The sequence below is a fragment of the Coturnix japonica genome, chromosome 9 (genome assembly GCF_001577835.2).
Source record: "Coturnix japonica isolate 7356 chromosome 9, Coturnix japonica 2.1, whole genome shotgun sequence".
In the NCBI taxonomy this organism is placed as follows: Eukaryota; Metazoa; Chordata; class Aves; order Galliformes; family Phasianidae; genus Coturnix; species Coturnix japonica.
Window position 1 is genome coordinate 7,826,174 of NC_029524.1, and position 21,437 is coordinate 7,847,610.

Here is a 21,437-nt window from a genome sequence, read left to right on the forward strand (position 1 = left end):
AATGAATCTTGTTTTCCTAAGATAAACTTATGTTCTTTATACTGTAGAATTATATATATATTTTTTTCCTTACCGGTTCCCCCTTTTGTCCATCCACTCCAATGCCTGGATTTCCCTAATTGACAAAGGAATATATATAGTTTGAAAGTTATTAGAAAATGTTCATATGAGAATTTAATCAAGTAACTCTTATGAAAAAATTAGTAACAAGTAGACATAAAGGACATTTCAAATAGCTGTGTAAAATCTATTATTTCACTACATACTTCAGAAAAAGCCATTGCCTACCTGTTCACCTGGCAAACCAGGGTAACCTGGAATACCCTTCAAAAGAGAATGAAAATAATGTAAGGTGATGTTTCTGATTTAGAGATAGAACTTTACTTCAAAAATTATCTCCGCTTGCCAAAATCATCTAGAGGCAGAATTTCCTCTTGAGTTTTACTTATCAGAAGTGCAATATACTTAGCATGGCCACTGCTTTCAGAAGGACTGAACTCTGGATTCACATCTGCCTGTCTCTAAGTGGTCTCAGGGAAGGAGAATAAGGAGAAAGTACTAGCAGCATTCCCCTGTGACCACAGACCACCAGGTGACTCATTTTCACAGGTATGGGAAGAAGCAACATATGCTCTAATGTTAATTAAGGTAAAAAACTCTATTTACTATATGCCTCAAAATTATGTCTAGGCTTTGATTCACAATGAAGAGATTTCTAATATTGGTGTACATATCCTAAAAATGAAAGACTGAGAAACTGTGTAAGAATCTTACGGGCATGCCTGGTTGGCCTGGATATCCAGGTGGGCCTGTTGTACCAGTCGATCCTCTAGGTCCCTGAAAAAAAAGACAACAAATGGCCTGTTCATAAAAATACCAAGAGATTACAATTTTTTTTCCACAAAACTAGTTTTATCCAGAGTGCCTGCACCACTTGATTTCAGTCTACTGGCATTTCACTTAGGTATGCCTCTCTTGAAGCTTATTACCATACCAGAAACCTCACAGCCATTACGGCAGCTTAGTTTCTAGATAACTGTGTACAGATATTGTTCGGTGCACTTATATTTTATGAATGAATTGAAAGAATACTTTGTTAGTAACTGTACTACAGTATGGGGACTTTAAGAAGTTCATCACCTAATACCTTTTTCAGCAGCATAAGAAAAGTAACTGAAGTCGTATACGTTTGTAAGAGCTCAGTGGTGAAATTAAACTCTTATGAGTTAAACTTTTATGGCAAAAAAAAAAAACAAAACAAAAAAACGTGTGTTATATATTGTGTTGTGTGCTATATATTCTTGGGAGACCTAACAGATACTGTTGAAGAAGCTGTCAAAAAAAAAATTAGAGAGATCTCCTAGACAAAAGACAAGTATAGAACCCACTGGCAGTACTTACGGGCATACCAGGGGGGCCAGGATCACCTCTGTCTCCCTGTAAAGACAGAAATTTAGCAAAGGATACATCAAAAGCTTTGACTTTATGTAGTTGTTGGAATTTTCCAACGTTATATCTGTTAAGTCTTCAAGCTGTCTATTCTAATCATATGATTGCTTTTAATTTATTGTTTTGTTTTGTTTTTAATAGAGTTTCATTAAACATTGAGGACATATGAGAACAATTAAATTTGCTTAGTATTTCTCCTTCAAAATATTATTTTTTTCCCCTATCAGACACTTACTGGAGGTCCTTTTCCAAAATACGAAACATACACTGAATTTCCTTTTTCTCCTTTTTGCCCTGGGTTTCCCTGTGAAGAAAAATAATTATTTTAAAACATTATGATCCACTCATTGATATCCTATGCTTCTACACAGACTGAATGATAATTTCTTAGGCTGTACTACTAGTGCCCATATGTCATTAGTTGATCCACTAGAATCAGCATAACTGCATTAGGATATTGTAGTTCTCTTGTCTAATAAGACCCTTGCATGTGAAGTTGCCTTCTGTACAATTGAACAAAACTCACAGGTTCTGAGTCCTGCTCTGGGATGTTCCTTAGCTCTTGCTCGTAGTATCAACAACATCAATATGCCTGTCTTTTCATGAGTTAGTGGCTTCAAGTATTACACACTTCATCTTCTCTAAAAGTTCATAATATGATGTGGAACAACCTAGTACAATTCTGCATACAATTAAAAAGCTGAAAGTATGAACTGTGATATAGATCTCAACCTATTAGTAAAAATATTTCACAACCCATCACACATTAATAAACCCAAAGCCTGTTGGGTCCTGAAAACCTCAGTCAGACTTAATTAATCTGGTAAATTTTAAATTGTTGAATTGATGTCTAAAAGCATGATACACATGTATGTGAAGAACAAACATATTAAGATATTTCAAATGAGAATATTTCAGAAATCATATCAGATGGTATAACTGAATTGTGTAACAACTATTGATTTCAACAGACTGGGGTACCGCTTTGCAATTAAACCACATTAAAACTTCACTGGTTTCTTGACATTATACACCACTTGTTCAAATCTTAAAGTCAGAATGAAATCAAGAAAGTCATTCCTGGTATGATGTGTTAAGAGCTACAGCTGCCTACAGCTGGATATACCTACAGTAAATTTGATACAGTTTACAAATCATAGAACAGCTGCTAGGAAACACATTAAGCATACCAAAATTTTTATTTGTAAGTTGTTATTTTACATGTGAATTTGTGTAATAAGATTTATTTATTATATTCAATTACATGACTAAAGCAATGGCTTTCAAATAAAAACTAATCTCTAATTCATTAGTGGGGTAAATGAAGTAAAGGGGAGTAATATACACACATAGTTATATAAAATGATGCAGGACAGTATTACAAATAAAAAGCAGCTTTAAATTGTTAGCTGTAATATATAGCCAGGTCAGTACTTGGTGTAATAAACTGATTTAAAAATAGGCAATCTATATAGAGGTTGGAGCAGCATTCTCGCACACAAGCAAATATGATTACTATTTCTTGTTTTTCTGAGTAACTAAACTAATTTGCATTGGATTTTTGTGTAGATATCCAAAGCTACATGCCTATTGTGTCTCCCTATCTTTGTAGGCTGCAAATACTAGGCCTAACAAATAGCATGATCTTGGAATTGGGAGAGTGTATGCTGCAATTTGTCTCACGTCTCATTTTTATTTTATATCATTTGGCTAAATATTAAAGGTAGAACTCCATTTTAAAAGCCATAAAGTGTAAGAAAACAAACAAAAAAAAATTAACAACTTGAGACTTAAGCCATTTTACCATTTAGAGGTTGCCTTGAGAGGTATAACTAATGATTTATACCACAAGAGGCGTAATAAATTAGTAAGTATTTTATCTAGTTTTATGACAGCATCTATTACATGTCCAAGACCTGAGTTGTATGCTTTTTCTATTTGCTGTATTTTGATCATGTCTTCTCACTCTCCATCACTGACTGCCTATGGCTGAATCAGCATCTCATTTAGCTTATAGTAAACACAACCGTCTTTTCATGTAGACTGCAGTTGTTTAATTTTTTGATTTAGAAAACTCCAGGAAATGTCTTAGATCAACTAGTAAGTTATTATTAATCACTGACAACGAAAAATTGTTTCCACAAGAAGCCAAAGACTGGGGACAAGAACAGTTCAACAAAATTTCTTTAAAGCTATGGTAATGTATATCCCTTACTGATATTAACTTGTATTTTATTTTCATTAATTTAATTTAAAATATTTTAACTGAAACGAACTCTGTGTTTACAGATAAATGATAAGGCAAGTTTAAGCGTGCACAGAGCAATCATGAGAAGCTATTTAAAAAGTGGCATATGAAACTGTAATGGCATTGTTTTGGAAGAGACTAATATATTTGTGTCATTAAAAATCTTTATATGTTACAGGAATTGTTGAAACTTGTTGAGAATTCCAGTTATTGCTAATTCATCTCAGGTATGTTCCTACTCATAAGGCTTTTAAGAAGTTTCTAGTAATGACAAACGGTATGTTGACTTCAAGTTACCTCTATAAAACAGTCTTAGATTTGGTGTTGTTATGCACTGGTGAAACAAAGCAGCATTTAACTCTCCACCTATACACATGTACTTAAAAGACTATATGAACTTACATTCAACCTCAATCTTACTCTGCAAAGTGTTTTTCAATCACATTATCTTCAGCAAAAGTAGAAGGTCCTTGGAACTTTACTGTAAAGTGTAAAGCTAATGCAGTAGTCTAAAAATCCTTTCATTTAAAAAGCTGTTAGATTGAAAGGAAGAATGTAGATATATGTTATTACTAGACAATAGCAATGCCTTTAACATACGTAAGGACCTCTTGGTCCAATATATCCATTTTCGCCTGGAAATCCTGGATCTCCTCTTGAGCCATTGCAGCCATCTACACCGTGCTTGCCCCTGGGTCCTTCACTTCCTGGTAGTCCCTGGAAGGCAGTTTAACATTTGAGATGCATTGCAATACATAGAAAATTAGTTTTAAATTAATGAAACAATTCAGAAACAAATATCACAGAGCTGAAGTAGAGACCATCTCACAGTAGTCCCAGCTTCACGCTCCCTGCACTAGAAATATCTTCCATTACGATCAATTTTTATTCCTGAAATGAAGAATTGGAACCCTATATTTTTTATATTTTTCTTTGATACGTGGTAAATATAATGGGGACAGCACTGGGTAGAGAGCTTGGTCTTGCTCTCATTTGAGTTGGTAACTAATGGGCTATTTTCTCAGGAAAAGCAGATTAGCTCTCTAGCTATATAGCTATCTGTCTATATCTAGCTATAATCTTACGGCTGTAATGAAAAGCTCTCTTTTTTATATACTACATCTAAGAGATACCAGCTTGTTTTGTTTTCTTTTTAATCACACTCATTTTCACACTAAAAACCACATTCACAAAAATTTATAATTGTGTGTTTCTACACTTAGAACTGACTTCTTCAGTCCTTATTCGTGTAAAATTTAATGTCTGGTTATTTTCTTTCTGCCTGGAAAAGAACTACAGACAAAAATAATAGTAATTAAAAAAAATATATCAAAAAACAATACGTGATTTGAGATGACTTTCAGAGTTGCGAAGAATGCATCAAACTATAGTCTGCTATATAGAGCCTAAGACAATCGACAAATTGTTTTTAATCCTAGCACTGACAAGGACTGCAAGGACTAAGGCTTGTCTCTACCTTCACTGTCCCACTTCCCCATGAAAATGATGTGATTATTTTCTTGGGTTTCTGTGGAGCTTTTTATAAATAAAAAACACAGTTGAAATTATTATAGCTAATTTATATTTTTGCAGCACAAATAACTATGTAGGTGGCACAATAGCTACAGGTATAAAGCAAACAACATATTAAGTGTATCATTTTATCAGAAGATTTGCTTTGACTTAAAAGAAACTGCAATATTCATTCAATACGTACAGGAACACCATCTAAACCTGGAAATCCTGGGACTCCAGTTGGGCCCTAAAAACAGATAACATGAAAAAAACAAAGTTGCTGATGTCATTAACGCTTATAAAATGAAAAATAAGAATACATGATACCGTATAGTGATAAACAAGCATACTCTTGTTTGAAAAATGAATTTAAGCCACAATTTTATCAGAAATAAACCCATTAACTCTTGTCAGATATTTAGTATGAACCTAAGGTCAATAGCTACCCATGGAAGAAGACAAATGACAAATTCCTAACTTTGCTGACTCTCCAGTGACTACAAAAGTAGAGAGAAGAAGTTGCCTATAATTAATATATTATTCTATGGATAATTTTTATGATCCTGGTCCTGTTTTGGTAATATAAGCAGCAGTTTCTATTTACAGGGCTTATATTTCATGCATGTCAGACACTTGCTTTAAAGACTTCTGCTATCCATTGAGATCAGTGAAATTAAACAACTGAAATTGATATAAAGTAGCAAGAGTTAATTACAGGGATTGTACAGCTATGTAAGACACAAACCTGAACTGCAATTTTTATCCCGGAAGTGGTAATAAAATTCTGTTTAGTGTACAGCATTTTTAAAACTACCATAATACTCCCCCCAGCTCCACATTCCTCCCACAGCCTGCTCTGAGTTTAAGGATTGTAAACTAATCAAAGACTCATCTCTGTTGTTGTTTTCTGTTCCCTGATGATTCTAGTTTTGCAACCCAAAGGAAAAACAAAAACCAAAAAAAAAAAAAAAAAAACAAAAAAAAAAAAAAAACCAAGCACCGAAACACGTTTTCTAAAGAAAGCTGATGCAAGAGTATAGTTTAGCAAATGCTTTCTAATCATTTAAGTTCTGTTTCATTGGCTAATACTTTACATTACATAATTTACATGCCCAATAGAGCTGTCTATGGTGTTTCCTACCTTATCACCTTTTTGTCCAGCTGGCCCAGGCTGCCCATTCTCACCTCTCTGTCCTTTTTCCCCTGGCAGACCAGCTGGTCCTGTAGATCCCAAGGTTCCAATTGGACCTTGAGCTCCCAGCTCACCAGGTTGACCCTGGAAAGAGTCCAAAGAGGTAAGTAAATACTACTGTAAACCTTGAAGTAGGTAGTGTATTAGAGATGATTGTACAGATAAAACAAGGCTTAAAATGTATACATTATTATGATTCAGGCACCAGATCTATTCTATGCATTAGGTGCTATTTAAACACAACTTTTAAATTTAAATAACTTGATTAAGGCAGTAATTTTATTTTCAGCAGGTCTCCAGCACCACTCTGAAGTCGACTGGAATAAATTCCAAGTCCTCCTGGCTCTGTAAGTAACACTTGTAAGAATAAGACTCCATATTTCTGCCACCAGGGAAGAAGTAGTGGCTCATTTTATAGAAAAGGCATTTGTAGACAAATCAATGGAGTTCCCTTTTTCTTCTAAGCTATATTATATTCTCATTATCTTAAGTTTTCTTGGTCACATATCTTCCACTATCATTCTAAGATTTTAGTGTCTTTTAATGAAAAAGGTGTAAAGCTTCACGTAGGAAAAAAAAGTTAGCTGTTATCAAAGACACAAAGTATCAATTTGAATAGACTGTTGAAAGAATTTAGGAGGCTTCAGAATGTCATTTGTCTCTATATAACTCTAAATTCAGCATTTGCACCTACAACATCATACGGTTTGTGTATTTGTACAAAGTTTTCCCAGGTCACCTTTATTCTCAAGTAAGAACACTCTGTGACAAAGAACAAGTAGCTTTTTCAATCTATAGCACCAGTGTGGATTTATTTGGGTCTGGTAGCAGTTCTTGTTCTGTGCTGCTAAATAATGATTACACCAAAGATTTTAGCTGTCTACACTTTACCTTACAAAGCCTTCGCTATACCACGTTACCAAAAAAGAGAGCAATATGGAGCCGAACGCCTATCAGAGAAAGTGTGTCTTTAAAACCACATGAGGGCAGTAAAGGATATTTCAGTACAACGTCCATTCACAGAAATGACAGACCATATATTACTTCCTATGAATGGATTCAAGAAAAAGAACAGAGATCAAAAATGACTGTTGACATATTCATTAGCTCCATGTATCAAATTAGGCTGAAATGATAGAACTAAATTCCATTCTACTGAGTGTAAAGAATTCAACAGTCTGAATCTGTCTAAAACAAAATATTTTCTCCAAAATTGTAGGCAGAGCCTTAAGTCTTTTTTTCTTTTCTTTAAAGATGAAGGTCCTACTAGGAGAGCAGAGGACTGCCTGGAAAAGAATCCTTGTACAACTTATGTTACATTTACCTTTATTGGCACTCTCACTTAAACCTTAATGTTGCTTCCAATGAATTCATGAGCAAAAGTTCCAGGGTAAAACCAGCATCATGTCTTCAGAGACAGTTATCGTTTTCTTGATAGTATAATTTAAAGTGTAAAATGCTACAGAAATTCATGGCTACCAGTAGGAGAATGTGCTGATTCTGCATCCTTTTTAACAATGGATAGCTAGAATTCCGGGTGTTATTTGAGTATTTACTTGTATGAACAATTGCAGCTAATCTACTGGCAGAACTTTGCACCTCCTCTGTTGAAAAAAATGATTTTTTCATTGATAGACTTCTAAAGAAGCTATTACAAACTCTAATACCTTGATTAAAAAAAGACTGGAAGATCATTTTGATTAAAAATTCATTTTGAATATCAAAAAAGTAAAACAAATTAGGCTAATAAAATAATAAAATGCAAATATTTGAACAACTCACTCTCCTAGAAGCAGTACTTTTTTTTCGTACATGGAACTAGCTGTTGCCATGCAAAATATAACACCCTTCAGGAAGGGGGGAAAAAAATGACAAGCTATTTCTCAGTAATGCTCAAATGCCTTGATGTTAACAAAGCATCTTCTTGGCAAATTTCTGCATTGACTTTAATATTTTTATTAATGTGTACACTCTGCATCCAATAGTCGATGGAGAATTTTTTTTAAATTATGGACATGTGGCCCTTCGGGCTCATAAAAATGTCTTTAGTTGCTACCCTGCTAATTTAATTGACTCCACGGTTTGTGTCTTCAGCAGGAGGTAGTGAAGTCATAAAACAGAGTCACTGAATCCAGAATTCACAATAGGTTTGACAGCTGATACAACTTTAGAATGCCATGTGAAGCTGGTGGATTGTCTCTCTTTCTTTCAGCTCAAAGACTGATAATGACTGGGAGCTTTGTTAAGACCAAACTGATACCATGTCATAACATCTATTATCACATCTATTATTTGTGCCCATCCAATGTGACTACCACAGCACTGCAGTCTCAGGACAGCTGTACAAATAAAGAGGATGAAGGTAGTCATGTCATGTTCATGTAGAAATGACAAAATAGCTCAGTTAAAATGGAATGAATATTATGCCTCCTCTTCCATCTGATGTCAATAAATTCATTTAGGTTTTCATGGCCTTGCTAATTGTCTAGGTAAAGAACCAGCCATGTCAAAACTATGGTACATTTTAGTGTATCCTGGGCTTGACCTGCAGTAAGAAACTGACTTCTGACAAAACAAGATTACTTTTCTTGGATCAAGTATGTTTCCTGCAACTAAAACCGCAAATAAATCAGAATTGTGCAGTGAGGCATTTATTACGCTTTAGAAAAGACAATGGCCAAGATTCGTTGGAATTACTTCTTTTGCTTGCCTGATACACCAAAGAGCACCTGATTTTTAGAGTGCCCTGAGCATTAACTGCTTGAAAATTTGACATTCTAGAGTAGTCTTAATTGGAAATAAACAAAGTAAACAAACAAATAGGTTCATGCTATCAGAGTGAATTCTGTGCCTCACTTCTTGTTATCACTGAAGTCAAAAGATGATCAGCTATTAGCTTCAATTAGAACAGTACCTCTATGTGATACGCAATGTGGAATTATTGGGGAATTTGTGAAATGCATTTACCTTTTGCTCACATACACAAAACCAAAAATTCTCAGCAACTGCCCAGTAACAGGTTGTAGGCAGATAATGTAGTACTCTTTTCATTCTTCACTTGACTCTGACATGTAACCAGTCCTTATCATTTCACCAGGGATAAAATGGAGAAATGGAGGGAAACAGAATAATCTAGAGTGGAGGAGAGCACACAAAGCCATTTGCAGACAGATATTTTCTTTTGTAATTTGCTTGGTGAGGTGGAAAAAACTGCAGCTACTCTTAAGCTCCATGCATGCACTCTCCCTTTCTGGAACTCGGGCCTTTTAGGAGTGTCTATTCTGGGAGGTTTCCACTCCCCCACTCTAACTGTGCAGAACTTGGACCAAAACCATTTCTACTGTAAGTTAAGACTTCCAAATCAACTTTCTAATTACTAACGTGATCAAGACAAGACTTTATTTCAAGACAGTATTTCAAGAAAAATCTTTATTTAACTGAAAAATATATGGAATATAATTAACGGCGAGTTTGTTCAGAAACAACAGATGAGATGGTGACTTTTAAGTATTACGTAGCTTCTTTTCATAGTCATATTTTAAGCCAATTAAATTCAACAGTAACCATAGTGCCTGTCTTGTCTCAACATCTTGATCATGCTGCAATCTTTTAGGATATTCTGTGCTCTTTTATAATATTCTGTGATGATCCAGTATGCTTTGGGAATGTAGCACTTGGTGATGGATCATAATTTCCAGAGGTCCTTCCAACCCCTGCAATTCTGTGATTTTGTATGCAACCTTCTCTAGGGAACATGCTTTAGCAGAAGGATTGGTCTAGATTAACTAGATTAACTCCAGTGCTCCATTCCAACCCCTGTAAGTGACTTCATAGTGATATCTTGTTGAAACACAACAAATCGTAGTGAAGAGCTGAGAAAAATTTCACCATATATTTTTTCTTTTCTTTTTTTTTTTTTTTTAACCCCGAACAACCATGAATACAAGAGGCATCCAATAATCCAGTGGGTGTCACTATTGCATCAAAGAGATACTAAATGAGAAAACTTGGTACTGAAGTGCTAAGATTGTTAACAGTTGAAAGCAGAAAATTACAAAGAGTATTTTAGACCAAAAATCATTAACATCAGATTAGCTAATAAAATAAAATTAACTTTTGCTGTGATATTCAAGACCAAGTTGGATGGAGCACTGAACCTCCTCATATACAGAAAGGTATCTCTGGCCTTGGCAATGGAGGTTGGAAATTTTAGGGTCCCTTCCAACCCAAACCATTCTATGATTTATTTTATTTTATTTATTGATTGATTGATTGATTGATTCGCTGATTGGCAATATTTGGTTAATCCACATCTATGAAAAAGAATAATTCTGTAGAGTTTTGTAATACCTCAAATTGTCTTATTCAGTGAGGAAAAAGACAACAATCTGAAATTGATAAAAACACTACTTCTTCTATTGTGGGACAGGAGAACCAAAACAAATAAGGAAAGTCCTCAAGAACAAAAGAATTTTATGATGTTTAAAATTTTTGGAAAAAAAATAGAAACATACCTAATATAAATAATGTTATTTTACAGATGCTGTAGTGGTACATTTTGTACAAAGAACAGTCACAAACAGCCCTCATAGTGAAGAGAACAAAGTGATCCTTCGCTATTCCGCATTCTGGTGAGTAGAGTCTATTCTCTACTATCTCAGAAATCTTCTATTTTAAAACTATATTGCAGCTAATATACTAAGAAAAAATGATCAACAAGTATAAGGCAAAAAAATGAGACACATCTGGGTTTCCTCAAATGTTAGTATGCATGCTGTATCTCCAATAATGGATTTAGCGAAGCACATGTATTTTGAGATCAAATCAATGGATTTTATATATTTGCTCCATCAGTGTGCAGCTTAAAAATTCAATCTAACTGCTAGACATTCCATGTGAATGACAGACTGCCATTAATTTATGTTATGTATATCCATTGTACTCTGTGTAAAAAAAAAATGAGGTTTAAAAAACACCTGCTAGGCACAAAAAACTCAGAATTTCCCGTTTCCCAGTTAGTGAATCTTACATATGTTTATACTGCTGAAAATTGGACTTGGTAAACCCACAGAACCTACAAAAGAAACATGATATCCCACAGGATCCATACATGTGACAAGAATAGCAAGATCAGAAGACAGACCTACCATAGAATTAGATTTCACAATCAGTAACCCGTAGTCCTGAAATACTCATGAGCTGACTTTTTAACTTGGGCAACGATTTAATTTAGTATTCTTCAGAAATGCTTATTTCTTTCACCTCATATGCAAAAAAATGTGAGACTTTTTTCTTAGACACCTGTTTACTAAGTTCTCTCTTAAACTACTATGAATATAGACAACTTGCTTCATCTGCAGAAGAACGAACATTGGTCTTGCCGAGTTATATTTGTTATTCTCTTGGCTCCAGGCATTTCACATGATCTCATGGAAGCTTGATCAGGTTGGGTCATGAATAGATGCTTGCTTTCTAAATCTACTTAACTCTATAAACAAAGCCAAAGGAATTGAATGGGATCAAACTCTGGGGTTGGCACAGGACAGGTTTACAATTGGTCAGTGCTAACTGCAAACATTTTTTTTTAACTACCAAAATGTTTTTAGAGCAGCCAGCATTTTTTAGGCCTCTGATTCAATACTGCAGGAATTCTGAAGGACATAATTTCCCATGCTAGAGAAAGAGAGGCAAATTATTATCCTAATTGTTAGCTATTTTAGGAGAGAGCTGAGTGCTACTGTTAGGTAATAAACAAATTTAAATGGTTTTATCTTTACAAAACGTAAATACATGTCACTTTTTACTGGTGATTATAAATAAAGCTGATTTATATCAGCTCTAAAACATATCCTACTTCCAGTTCAGTAGATATCTCTTGATTGTCTATCAGTCTACTCCAAACATAGAAATAATGTATTTGTTCATTTTAGTAGCTAAACTTCCAATGGGTAATGCTTTCAATGAAGGGCCAAAAGAAAAGTAACATTCTAATATCTGCATAGTGGCAATGTCATCAAATACCCTATGTAGTGTCAAAAATAATTCCTCAAATGAAACTTGCCATGATATTTTCTTCTTCACGGTTTGCTGACAAAGTGAAACCCTTAACAGATTGGCACACTTTAATGACGAAACTAGACAACAGCTTTTTATAAGCAGATAGAAAGATATTCTAACTTCCTTAAAAATACTCTTTTCATCAGCGTGTGGAGAAGGACATAGAGAATGACCACTTGCAATGCACAAAAGAAGCTGTTTAGACTCCTATTCAGACATCAGTCTATCACTTTTAAGTCGGACCCATGATGACTGCCTATCACAAAATCTGTGTTATAGTACTGTCAGCGTCTTTTTAATGGATTCAGCCAGATGTGTTAAAAATAACGCACTTGGCTTGATTGTTTCTACAACAGCACACTTTTTAAGGGAGATAAAACACTGTATACTAACTTATATGCCATCTGTAAACCTGGTTAACATACACTCTCCCTTGAAACTGTACCACTACTTGGAAGTAGATAACAAAGATAACATCCAATAACAAAGATGAAGAATAACAGTTGAGTATTCATGTTCCAGCTAGTCTAAAGAAGGATGTTTTTTTCAGGCCTTGGAAGAGTTTGGATAAGATGGTCCAACCTTGTGTGACCCTAATATATGGGATATCTTACTGTTACATGACAATTCGCCCTTGCTCCCATATAAATCTTAGATTGCAATGTTTAACAGAACATCATGAAAAGAATCTTGTACATCTGCGTCCCTGATGCAAAAGAATTCAAAAATAAATAACAAAAACAACAAAACAGAACAAAAGATGGTGTAGGCTACATATGCCAATGTAATTCAGTACATACACTGTATGTGTAGCTCACTTAGATACTGCCATTCTTTTTCAGCATTTGCAAAAGCCTCCCATATTGCAGTTTCTTTTGTGCAACTGAATAAAGATCTGTTAACTTTGGAAGTTGCTGTAAGGCTGGCTTTCCAGCTAGTTTGGATGGGATTACCATTCCATTGCCTCTTGCCCAGCAAATCCATGAATTTCCCATAATATTTTTGTATTTTCAGCAAATGTTTGCTGAGGAGGCAAGCTCATCCTTATTTTTGACATGAAGCCTGTTCTAAATAGTAAAAAAGGGGGGAAAAAAAATACAACACTAAGAAACAGAATGCACACTGTTGATCTTACCCCTACTTTTTTATAGAGAAGGATTATGTAATAAACAGAACGCTTCTGAAATTTTATACTTACATACTGTACAGTGACAAAGGCTTTAACAGTACATTCACTTCTTTCAATTTAAGACAAGACTGAGGTTAGACACAAATGCCTGATGAACAAGCCTGGAAGCAGAGCTCAGACCAAGCAGAAGATAAAGCATGATGTTTTGCATTCTAGGAAGCTAACAATAAGATAAATAAGTTATTTATTTTGCAATGACTACTATCTGCAAAGACTAGGAAAGCAAAGTTTGTGTGTCGAAGTGTAAAGGCAGAACACAGCCGAGTTTAGAAATCAACAGGACAGCAGACTGAGAAAAAGACTATGTAATCCTATATAAAAGAATTAATCATTATGCATTAAAACATTTGCAACAATCTATCTGAAGTTATGCTTATTTAAGCTATTTTTCAAATAATGGCTTTATCAGCCATACTTCAACTCTTTACTTACCTATGGCTAGAAATCATTGTATGGCATATAGATTCATGTTACATTGGAAGAACTGTACTTGTCAGTCCACGTGTGTATTTCAGACTTGTTTTAGAGAATGGTACAATTCTGATTTAAATTTGCATAATGATGTTATTTTTCCATTGCACTTCTATTAGGCACTTTGATCTAGACCTTGTAAGCATTTAGAAAACTAACTGCAAATGCATGAGTTGTGATTCTTTTTACCAGAGGAGGATATCTTGATATGAAACCTTAGTGACTGCAATATTGAATGATTATACTCAATGTAATTTGTAATTCAGATGCATAATTCAGAACCTCTAATCTAATGAGAGAAGTAGAATTGGGGGAAATTTCATTATCTTTTCCTTTTCCCCTAGGTTCAAAGTTTAAATTTCTTTTAAATGATACTTCAGATCTGGTTTTAGGTATCTAAATCAGTCTATTCAGTAGCACTGTGAGACACTGCAATGCTGCTAGTCAAAATACTCTCCCTGGGATGTCTCTTTGTTAACAGTGTTACAGAGATAGACACATCCTAGGCCCCTATTATGAAAATTCTACAGTATGGGGTACTCTTGTATAGACATAATCCTGGAGGATTAGGATAGGATCCAAGGACACCAGGGCAGCAATCATGACACAGCAAAGCATGCAGCTGACTGCAGAAGCAAAGTAATGGAAAGGTGTGCCTTACTTTTGTGGCCTCTCAGACTGTATACAAACAGGGCACACCGTTTTGTTATTCAAGATTTTTAAGAACAAAACTTAAACACTTGTGCTTTGAAAGGAAATTATTTCATACACTGTCAATTATTCAGTTGTTCACTAATCAGAGAATGTATCTAAATAAGTCTTTTCCTTGTTTAACATTTAAATTATTTTTACTAGCTATATGTAACTATATGCTGTAAAGAAAGAGTGGCTAAGGTAGCAAACTAGTTATCAATGGACCAGGTTCAGCTAACAAATAACAATATCCACGTACTTGTGAGAGATGACCTTTAACAATTGGAAATCATCTACTATGTATCAAAAGAGAGGATGTGCAAGTTACTAATTTTATTGTACAATATAAAAATGCCTAGATTTCATCTCTTTTTTTTTTTTTTTTAATTTATATGCTAATTCTTTAACAGACAAAGGCAATTCAGATTTCTTTTTACACATAGTACATTAAGCTAGTAAAATAAAAGCCTGCAAGCTTTTTTCAGAATCACCTAACCAAAATAAGAAACAATTTCCCTCAAAAATGGTAAATGGCATAAGCATTCTTTTTTAACCAAGTTCTTAGAAGAAAACAAGCATAGATTTCTAAACTTAATACATCTTAAGAATGGCCTTTGTCTAACTACCAGATGGATCACAAAGAATCCTTACCAAAATAAAAAGGCAACAACATTATTACAAACTTGCCTGCAATCAAAGCTCTTCAGATTCTTCTTTCAATGGCGATTGTACTTCATACCAGTGGCAGAATTATGCTAGCTTGCTGTATTCAGACTTGTTTATGCTCACCAGCCATAATGATTTCACAATAGCAACATGCACAAAATGAACAGTATTTGCAACAGCAATTCTCATTAGTTCTATTTATCACTTACTCTTGATCCTTTCTCTGGAAAGCACCGACAGACTGAACAATCCTGTCCCCCACATGGCTCAATATATGCATATCCTCCCTGAAAATTCAAAGGGTATGAATTTATTAACATACAACTAACAGTAATCATTTTATCATATGGCATAGCACTTTATTTTAAACATATACTTTTTTAAATGCTTGAGTATTTCTAAAAGGGAAAAATATTAGGAAGAAATTGTTGTTTAAGTAAGCCTGTCCAGCTCTAGAGAACAAAACAAAATTGGTGGATTCTCTCTTAATTTAGTAACATTTTAAGATTCTACTATTTATTCTTATTTTAATAAGTGATAAAGCTTTCGATTTGTACACATGTTGTCCAATTAGATGATTTTATAGCAAAAAATTTGGCTCCTGCTGTATATTTTGTAATATGGGCAATAAGCTGCTGTAGAAGAATTTTGACAGTAAATATCAGAATAATGTGTAGCTCTTCAACTTAATGCAGAAAAGCAAGGATGCTTTTGATCTTGCAGAAGATTTGTTACTTTAGAGGAATGATGCCCACACTTAAACTGGTGAACTATTTCACATCAGCAAGCATAGCTCCCACACCTGCTGTAGCTGGGGACAAGGCATTGGTCTGTGCTGCATCCCAAATTCTTTGGCTTCATTTGGAAAGAAAAATAGATGTATAGCTGCTTCTGTATTCAGAAGTCCCTGGGCAAGGTGAAAGTCTCAGAGGAATATGAATACCAGAAGCATGTGATCCACATCCGATCATTTCTAACACTTTATATTACTGACACAAAAGAGGCAGCAGATCTTTGAAATTTCCCTTCTTGGAAGGATGTCAAATGGTGATGTCTCATCATCTTCAGAGCTAATCCACAAGTTACTTTTGTCTGCATCTTATGAACCTTTCCCAGTGTTTGATTAATAGGATACATAAGACAGCGTTACACATAAACTCCTCCTGAAGTTCTTGGAACTCTCATTAGCACAAACATGCTGGCAAAGTAGAAACAATATGCAAAAGTTTAATACTACTGCTGTCCAAGGTGAAAGATACTGCCTACAATCTAAGTTGAGCAGTACTGAATATTGAAGCTAAATACAATTAAGTAAATAGGTTGCATTTAGAAATATTTCAACAGTCATAATTTTGTTACAATTTTATATTTATAAACTATCCCAATAGGAGACTGTTTAACTAAGATTACACAATAGAAGGCAAAACAGGCTGAACACAGTACATACAACGACTGTATTTAATATTTGTCTATTAAGTGAAAAAATGTACTATGTATACTGTATTATTATGCACTGTATACTATTAGTTTACTTATTTCTTGTATCAGAACTTTCTATTGTTGCTTTCTTGGCACCAAAGGAAGATACTTCCTTTTCATCAAATTGAAATGAAGAAAATAAGCATATTTTAGGAGAAATTAAAGTAACACGATATGTAATGTCATTAGATTTATTGTCGTAACTGAAGATTGTTATTATTCTTTTACACTTCCCAATGCATAGTATTAAATATGTGCCAACTATACACACCACATGCACTTACAAACTCAAGTGGTTAGAATGTTTACTAGGTCACATTATTCAATGAAACTAAGTGTATAAATGGTGAGCGTGGCTTTAACTAGGATGGCAAGGACTTACAGGATTTACAAACAACTTCAATAAACAAGTAAACAGTGATAATGTGAAAAATATTTGCTTAGTTTGGATTTCTTTTTTACCAAGGTCAAAAGCATTTCGTTACTTGTTTTAGTCATCAGCAGAACACAATACGTTCATACTTCAATTTTTCAAGGATAAAACACTAATAAATATTAGATAACAAAGAAAAATTCTGCTCCTTTTTTTTTTCTACAACATTTTCAGAAGATCTGTTACTCCCAAGCCTCAGAACAAGGCGGTATGATAGCCTCTCTCACAGACTGTTTCTCTTTCACAAACAGCTTCCCATGAAATTACCAATCTACTTCATGCTAGTCTTTAACCTAGTTGTTAACAACTTGGCTCCACTGGAATGTCCATGGAATGCAAATTTCTAATAGCATATCAGCTGTTTCCCTTTGTTCTATTTTTTAATAAACAATTCTATCATTGAAACCAAAAAGGGGTGACTAGAAAAAATAAAAAAGCAACACAAGAAAAGTTTTTAAAATAAATTTGCCGGTAACAAAGAGGATGGACTCAAAAAAAAAAAAAACAAAAAAAAAAACACTGAGGGAATTACAAAGATGAGGTACATACAGAGAACAGTACTGAGTGGAAAATATGGTATGTATTGTATGTAAAGTTTTTACTTTGAAGAGGTAGAGTGCACAGATATACAGAGGTCAGTTGCAACATGCAGAATAAGCATGATACATGCTATGGGGCCATGAAGATTGTCAGAGGTCTGGAACACTTCTCTTAGGAAGACACTGAGGGAGGTGGGCTTGTTTAGCCTGGAGAAAAGAAGGCTCTGGGGAAACCTTGTTGTAGCCTTCCAATACGTGAAGAGAGCTTATAAACAAGAGGGGAGAGCAGCTCTTTAAAAGAGGGAAAATTTAGGCAGGATCTTAGGCAGAAATTCTCTACTTAAAGTAGTAAGACACTGGAACCATCTCCTCAGAAAAGCTGTGGATGCTCCATCCCTGGAGGCATTCAAGGCCAGGTTGGATTGGGCTGTGGCAACCCTGCGAATGACACGAGGTTGGAACTGGCTGGTCTTTAAGATCCTTTCCAACCCAATCTATTCTATTATACTGAAAACATAGGCCACTAAAGCAACTTGATGAGAAAGGATACAGAATCAGCGCATGGCAGTGTTTTTTCAAATGCAGCTTTTAAAAAGCATTTAAAGATGCCAAAGTTAGAATGTAGGAGAATTCAAAGGAGAAAATCACAAAATAGTTAAGCTGAGAAATTGAAGAGAATTGCAGAATTACTGAAAGAAACTTCACCGGCTTCCCACAGAGCTGTAGGTCATTTTGGTGTATATAGTATTCTTTTAACTATATCAGCTTATTTACCAAGTGTTTAATGTACAAATTGACACTTACCCCATCAATTTCTTGTGCTGCAAAAACGATCAGCAGCCACCTGATTTAAGAGAAGGAGAAAGCTAGTTTACAACTTAACTTCCAATATCCAACCTACACAAAAACACTACCTCTAAAAATAGGAAGAGTATGCAGATGGTTGCAGTGATTATTTAGTAAATGCATGTTTTTAAAGGATCTGCATCATCAAGAAATGGTCAGTGCATCCTACATAATTTTATCTTTTTGGATGCATGGGACTGAGGATCAACATGCAGGGATGAGTAAGCCATGTAAAATGATTCTGGGGCAGGTATCCAGGTATGAGTTTGACAATACTTCTACAAATAATTACTAGATTATAGGAACATCTTTCCTCTTAAAACTGATTCAGAATTATCATTATTAATTCCTGTTTTCTACTGTTTAAATGGCATAGTACCTGAAACTTAAGTGGTCTCAATTTACAGACAAATAAAATTCTAAGATAGTAAGTTACCTGATATGCTTATTGAACTTATGACAGACTACAGATCATTTCCCTGGTGGTTACTGCTCAATTGACAGCTAAGAAAGTATCTTAGCTACTCTAGTTAAAGATTTTAGTGATCTGTAGAACTTACCAGGCAGTTCTGATAAGCCACTTAATTTGTTCAAATGAATCCTTTGTTAATGCCATTTACATTGATTGATGGACATGCAGCACTTTTTTTCTCTGTTTTAAAAACGAACCAGCAGGTATTCTGTTTGTGGATGGCCTATAGACACCATTCCATTCTGTTGTTTTTTCCTTCAAACCTGTTCAAGATACATATATATGTGATGCTCAATTTTACATGAAAAATTACTGGAAAACCAAAATGTGTTACCCATTTAAAAATATCATACTGCACAGCTTTATAATGGCACTACGTTATACTGTCCCTTTACAAGCAACCTTTTTATCAGCTATCCATTTATTTCAGGAGATCTATGTATGAAATTACACATCATCAAGAGAAGGGTACAAGATTTCACTCCAAAAAAAGAAAAAGAAAAAAGAAAGTCTTCTCCCACAGTAATGCACAAAAAGCATCTTGTATAATTATTTTGTAAAAAACCCACTGATTCTGCTAAAAACTTCAGAAATAGAAATAAGATGTAACACATTTCCACAGTAAGGACCAAATGAACTTCAAAAATGTATATATATTGTCTGCACTTTCAAGACCTGATTTAGCAGTATCTTCTGCAAATTGGCCTGGAATTTGTGTAGGCATCTATATGTGAGAGGCTGGGCTTTTCCTATGGTGCCACAGATCTTCACAGGCTCTTTATTTTTACAGAGCTGTAGTCTTCCAAATCTGGGGAGGTTAATTTTGAGGATACTGAACACTGCCTAAACAGACAGGGATTCGCTTCCTTTGGAGAAGTCCCTTGAGTAAGGAAAGGCATCAGTTACTGAAAAGGGAGCCAGGATCTGAACCTGCAGCCAAGAGGCTGCTCTCTTTCAGCTGCTCAATAGCTGTATTTTCTTTGTAAAAGTAATGAGTGTGCAGCTCCTGAAACATTTCTTTCTTGCTTTCTATAATTCAGTGTAACAGCCTCCTAATTCACAGAACTAATCTGTGAATAATACTGACTCCTATGTGTATGCACAGTATATCCACATCCCGTAGTATGAAGAGACTTTGCAAACAACCATGCGCTGACTAATGAATGAACAGCCTAAGGCAACCAGTCCATGCAGTAAGATTACACTATACATGTACTGAGCAGCTCTCTGTTCATCTGCTAAATTCTTACTGATTCTGTGCTCATTTTCCATCTGGAACCCCAAAGTGATATGCAAGTGTCACCAAAACCCAACTCATGTAATGCTAAAAAACCTGGGGCAGGGGAGGTGGAGAAAGCTTGCACTGTAATGTAATTGTGATGTTTAGTCTCTAAAAAACAACTGAGAAGGAAGACAACTTCATAGTTATGGACTCTGATGAGATATAAGCTCAGATCCCTTGTATGCATTTTCCCATTTTTGCTTGAAAGCTAACTTATTTTTCAGATGTTTCCACATGGAAACATTGCTTCTTTCTTCTACTTCTGTTCCTTTCAGTACCTTTTTGGCCTTATATGCAAGAGCCTCCCTCTCCTCTTTAATGAGACTACACTGCTCATCCTGTGTATGAACTTGTGCTATTTCTGAGTACTGACAGCTCTCTTCCACTGTCCTCTCATTTGCTTCCCCCTGACCTTCCTGTTCCAGATAACACCACATCTTCTCACTCCTGTAAGACTCTACGCTACCTTTCCTGACTAATACCAGGTTAAATTTAAAGTGATATATTCAGGTATTTGTAAAGTGGATGTGCCTTTGGCTTATAAACAACTCTAGGCCACATTTTTATCCTTATTTTTTTTTTTAACCTATTTTCATACAGTATTCCTGCATGAAAAGCATAGCACAGCTGACAGGTTTAGTAATCTCACAAATAAAATGGGACAATTTACCAATTCCTTTCCTGAGATATTATTTTCTCTGCGTGGTTACCACCTATCTGGCTTGCAAAACATTTAGTTCTATTTTTCTCCCCCCCCCCAGTTTCTCTGTACTGTCCAGCTTGCTCTCACTGATGCTTGGGATTTAAGAGTGAAGGTGCCTGCACCTGTTGTGATGCCTGGTCTCTGACATTCTGACATTCTGCTCTGCTCCTCCAGAGACACATTTTTGCTGCTAGTCCCGAACT

At 35.0% G+C, this 21,437-nt stretch overlaps 1 protein-coding gene across 1 annotated transcript in view; it reads right to left on the minus strand.

Moving 5' to 3' along the window:
• The window catches only part of COL4A4 (collagen type IV alpha 4 chain), a 61,922-nt gene that overhangs the window by 39,453 nt on the left and 1,032 nt on the right, over positions 1-21,437 (minus strand). Inside the window, exons 2-12 of the mRNA XM_015871390.2 lie at positions 19,338-19,512; positions 18,736-18,775; positions 15,690-15,767; positions 6,354-6,488; positions 5,415-5,459; positions 4,298-4,414; positions 1,685-1,753; positions 1,402-1,437; positions 775-837; positions 289-324; positions 74-115 (exon numbers count right to left, since the gene is read on the minus strand). Coding sequence (XP_015726876.1) covers positions 74-115; positions 289-324; positions 775-837; positions 1,402-1,437; positions 1,685-1,753; positions 4,298-4,414; positions 5,415-5,459; positions 6,354-6,488; positions 15,690-15,767; positions 18,736-18,775; positions 19,338-19,393 — 717 coding nt within the window. The 5' untranslated portion in view covers positions 19,394-19,512. The remainder of the gene's footprint in view (positions 1-73; positions 116-288; positions 325-774; positions 838-1,401; positions 1,438-1,684; positions 1,754-4,297; positions 4,415-5,414; positions 5,460-6,353; positions 6,489-15,689; positions 15,768-18,735; positions 18,776-19,337; positions 19,513-21,437) is intronic.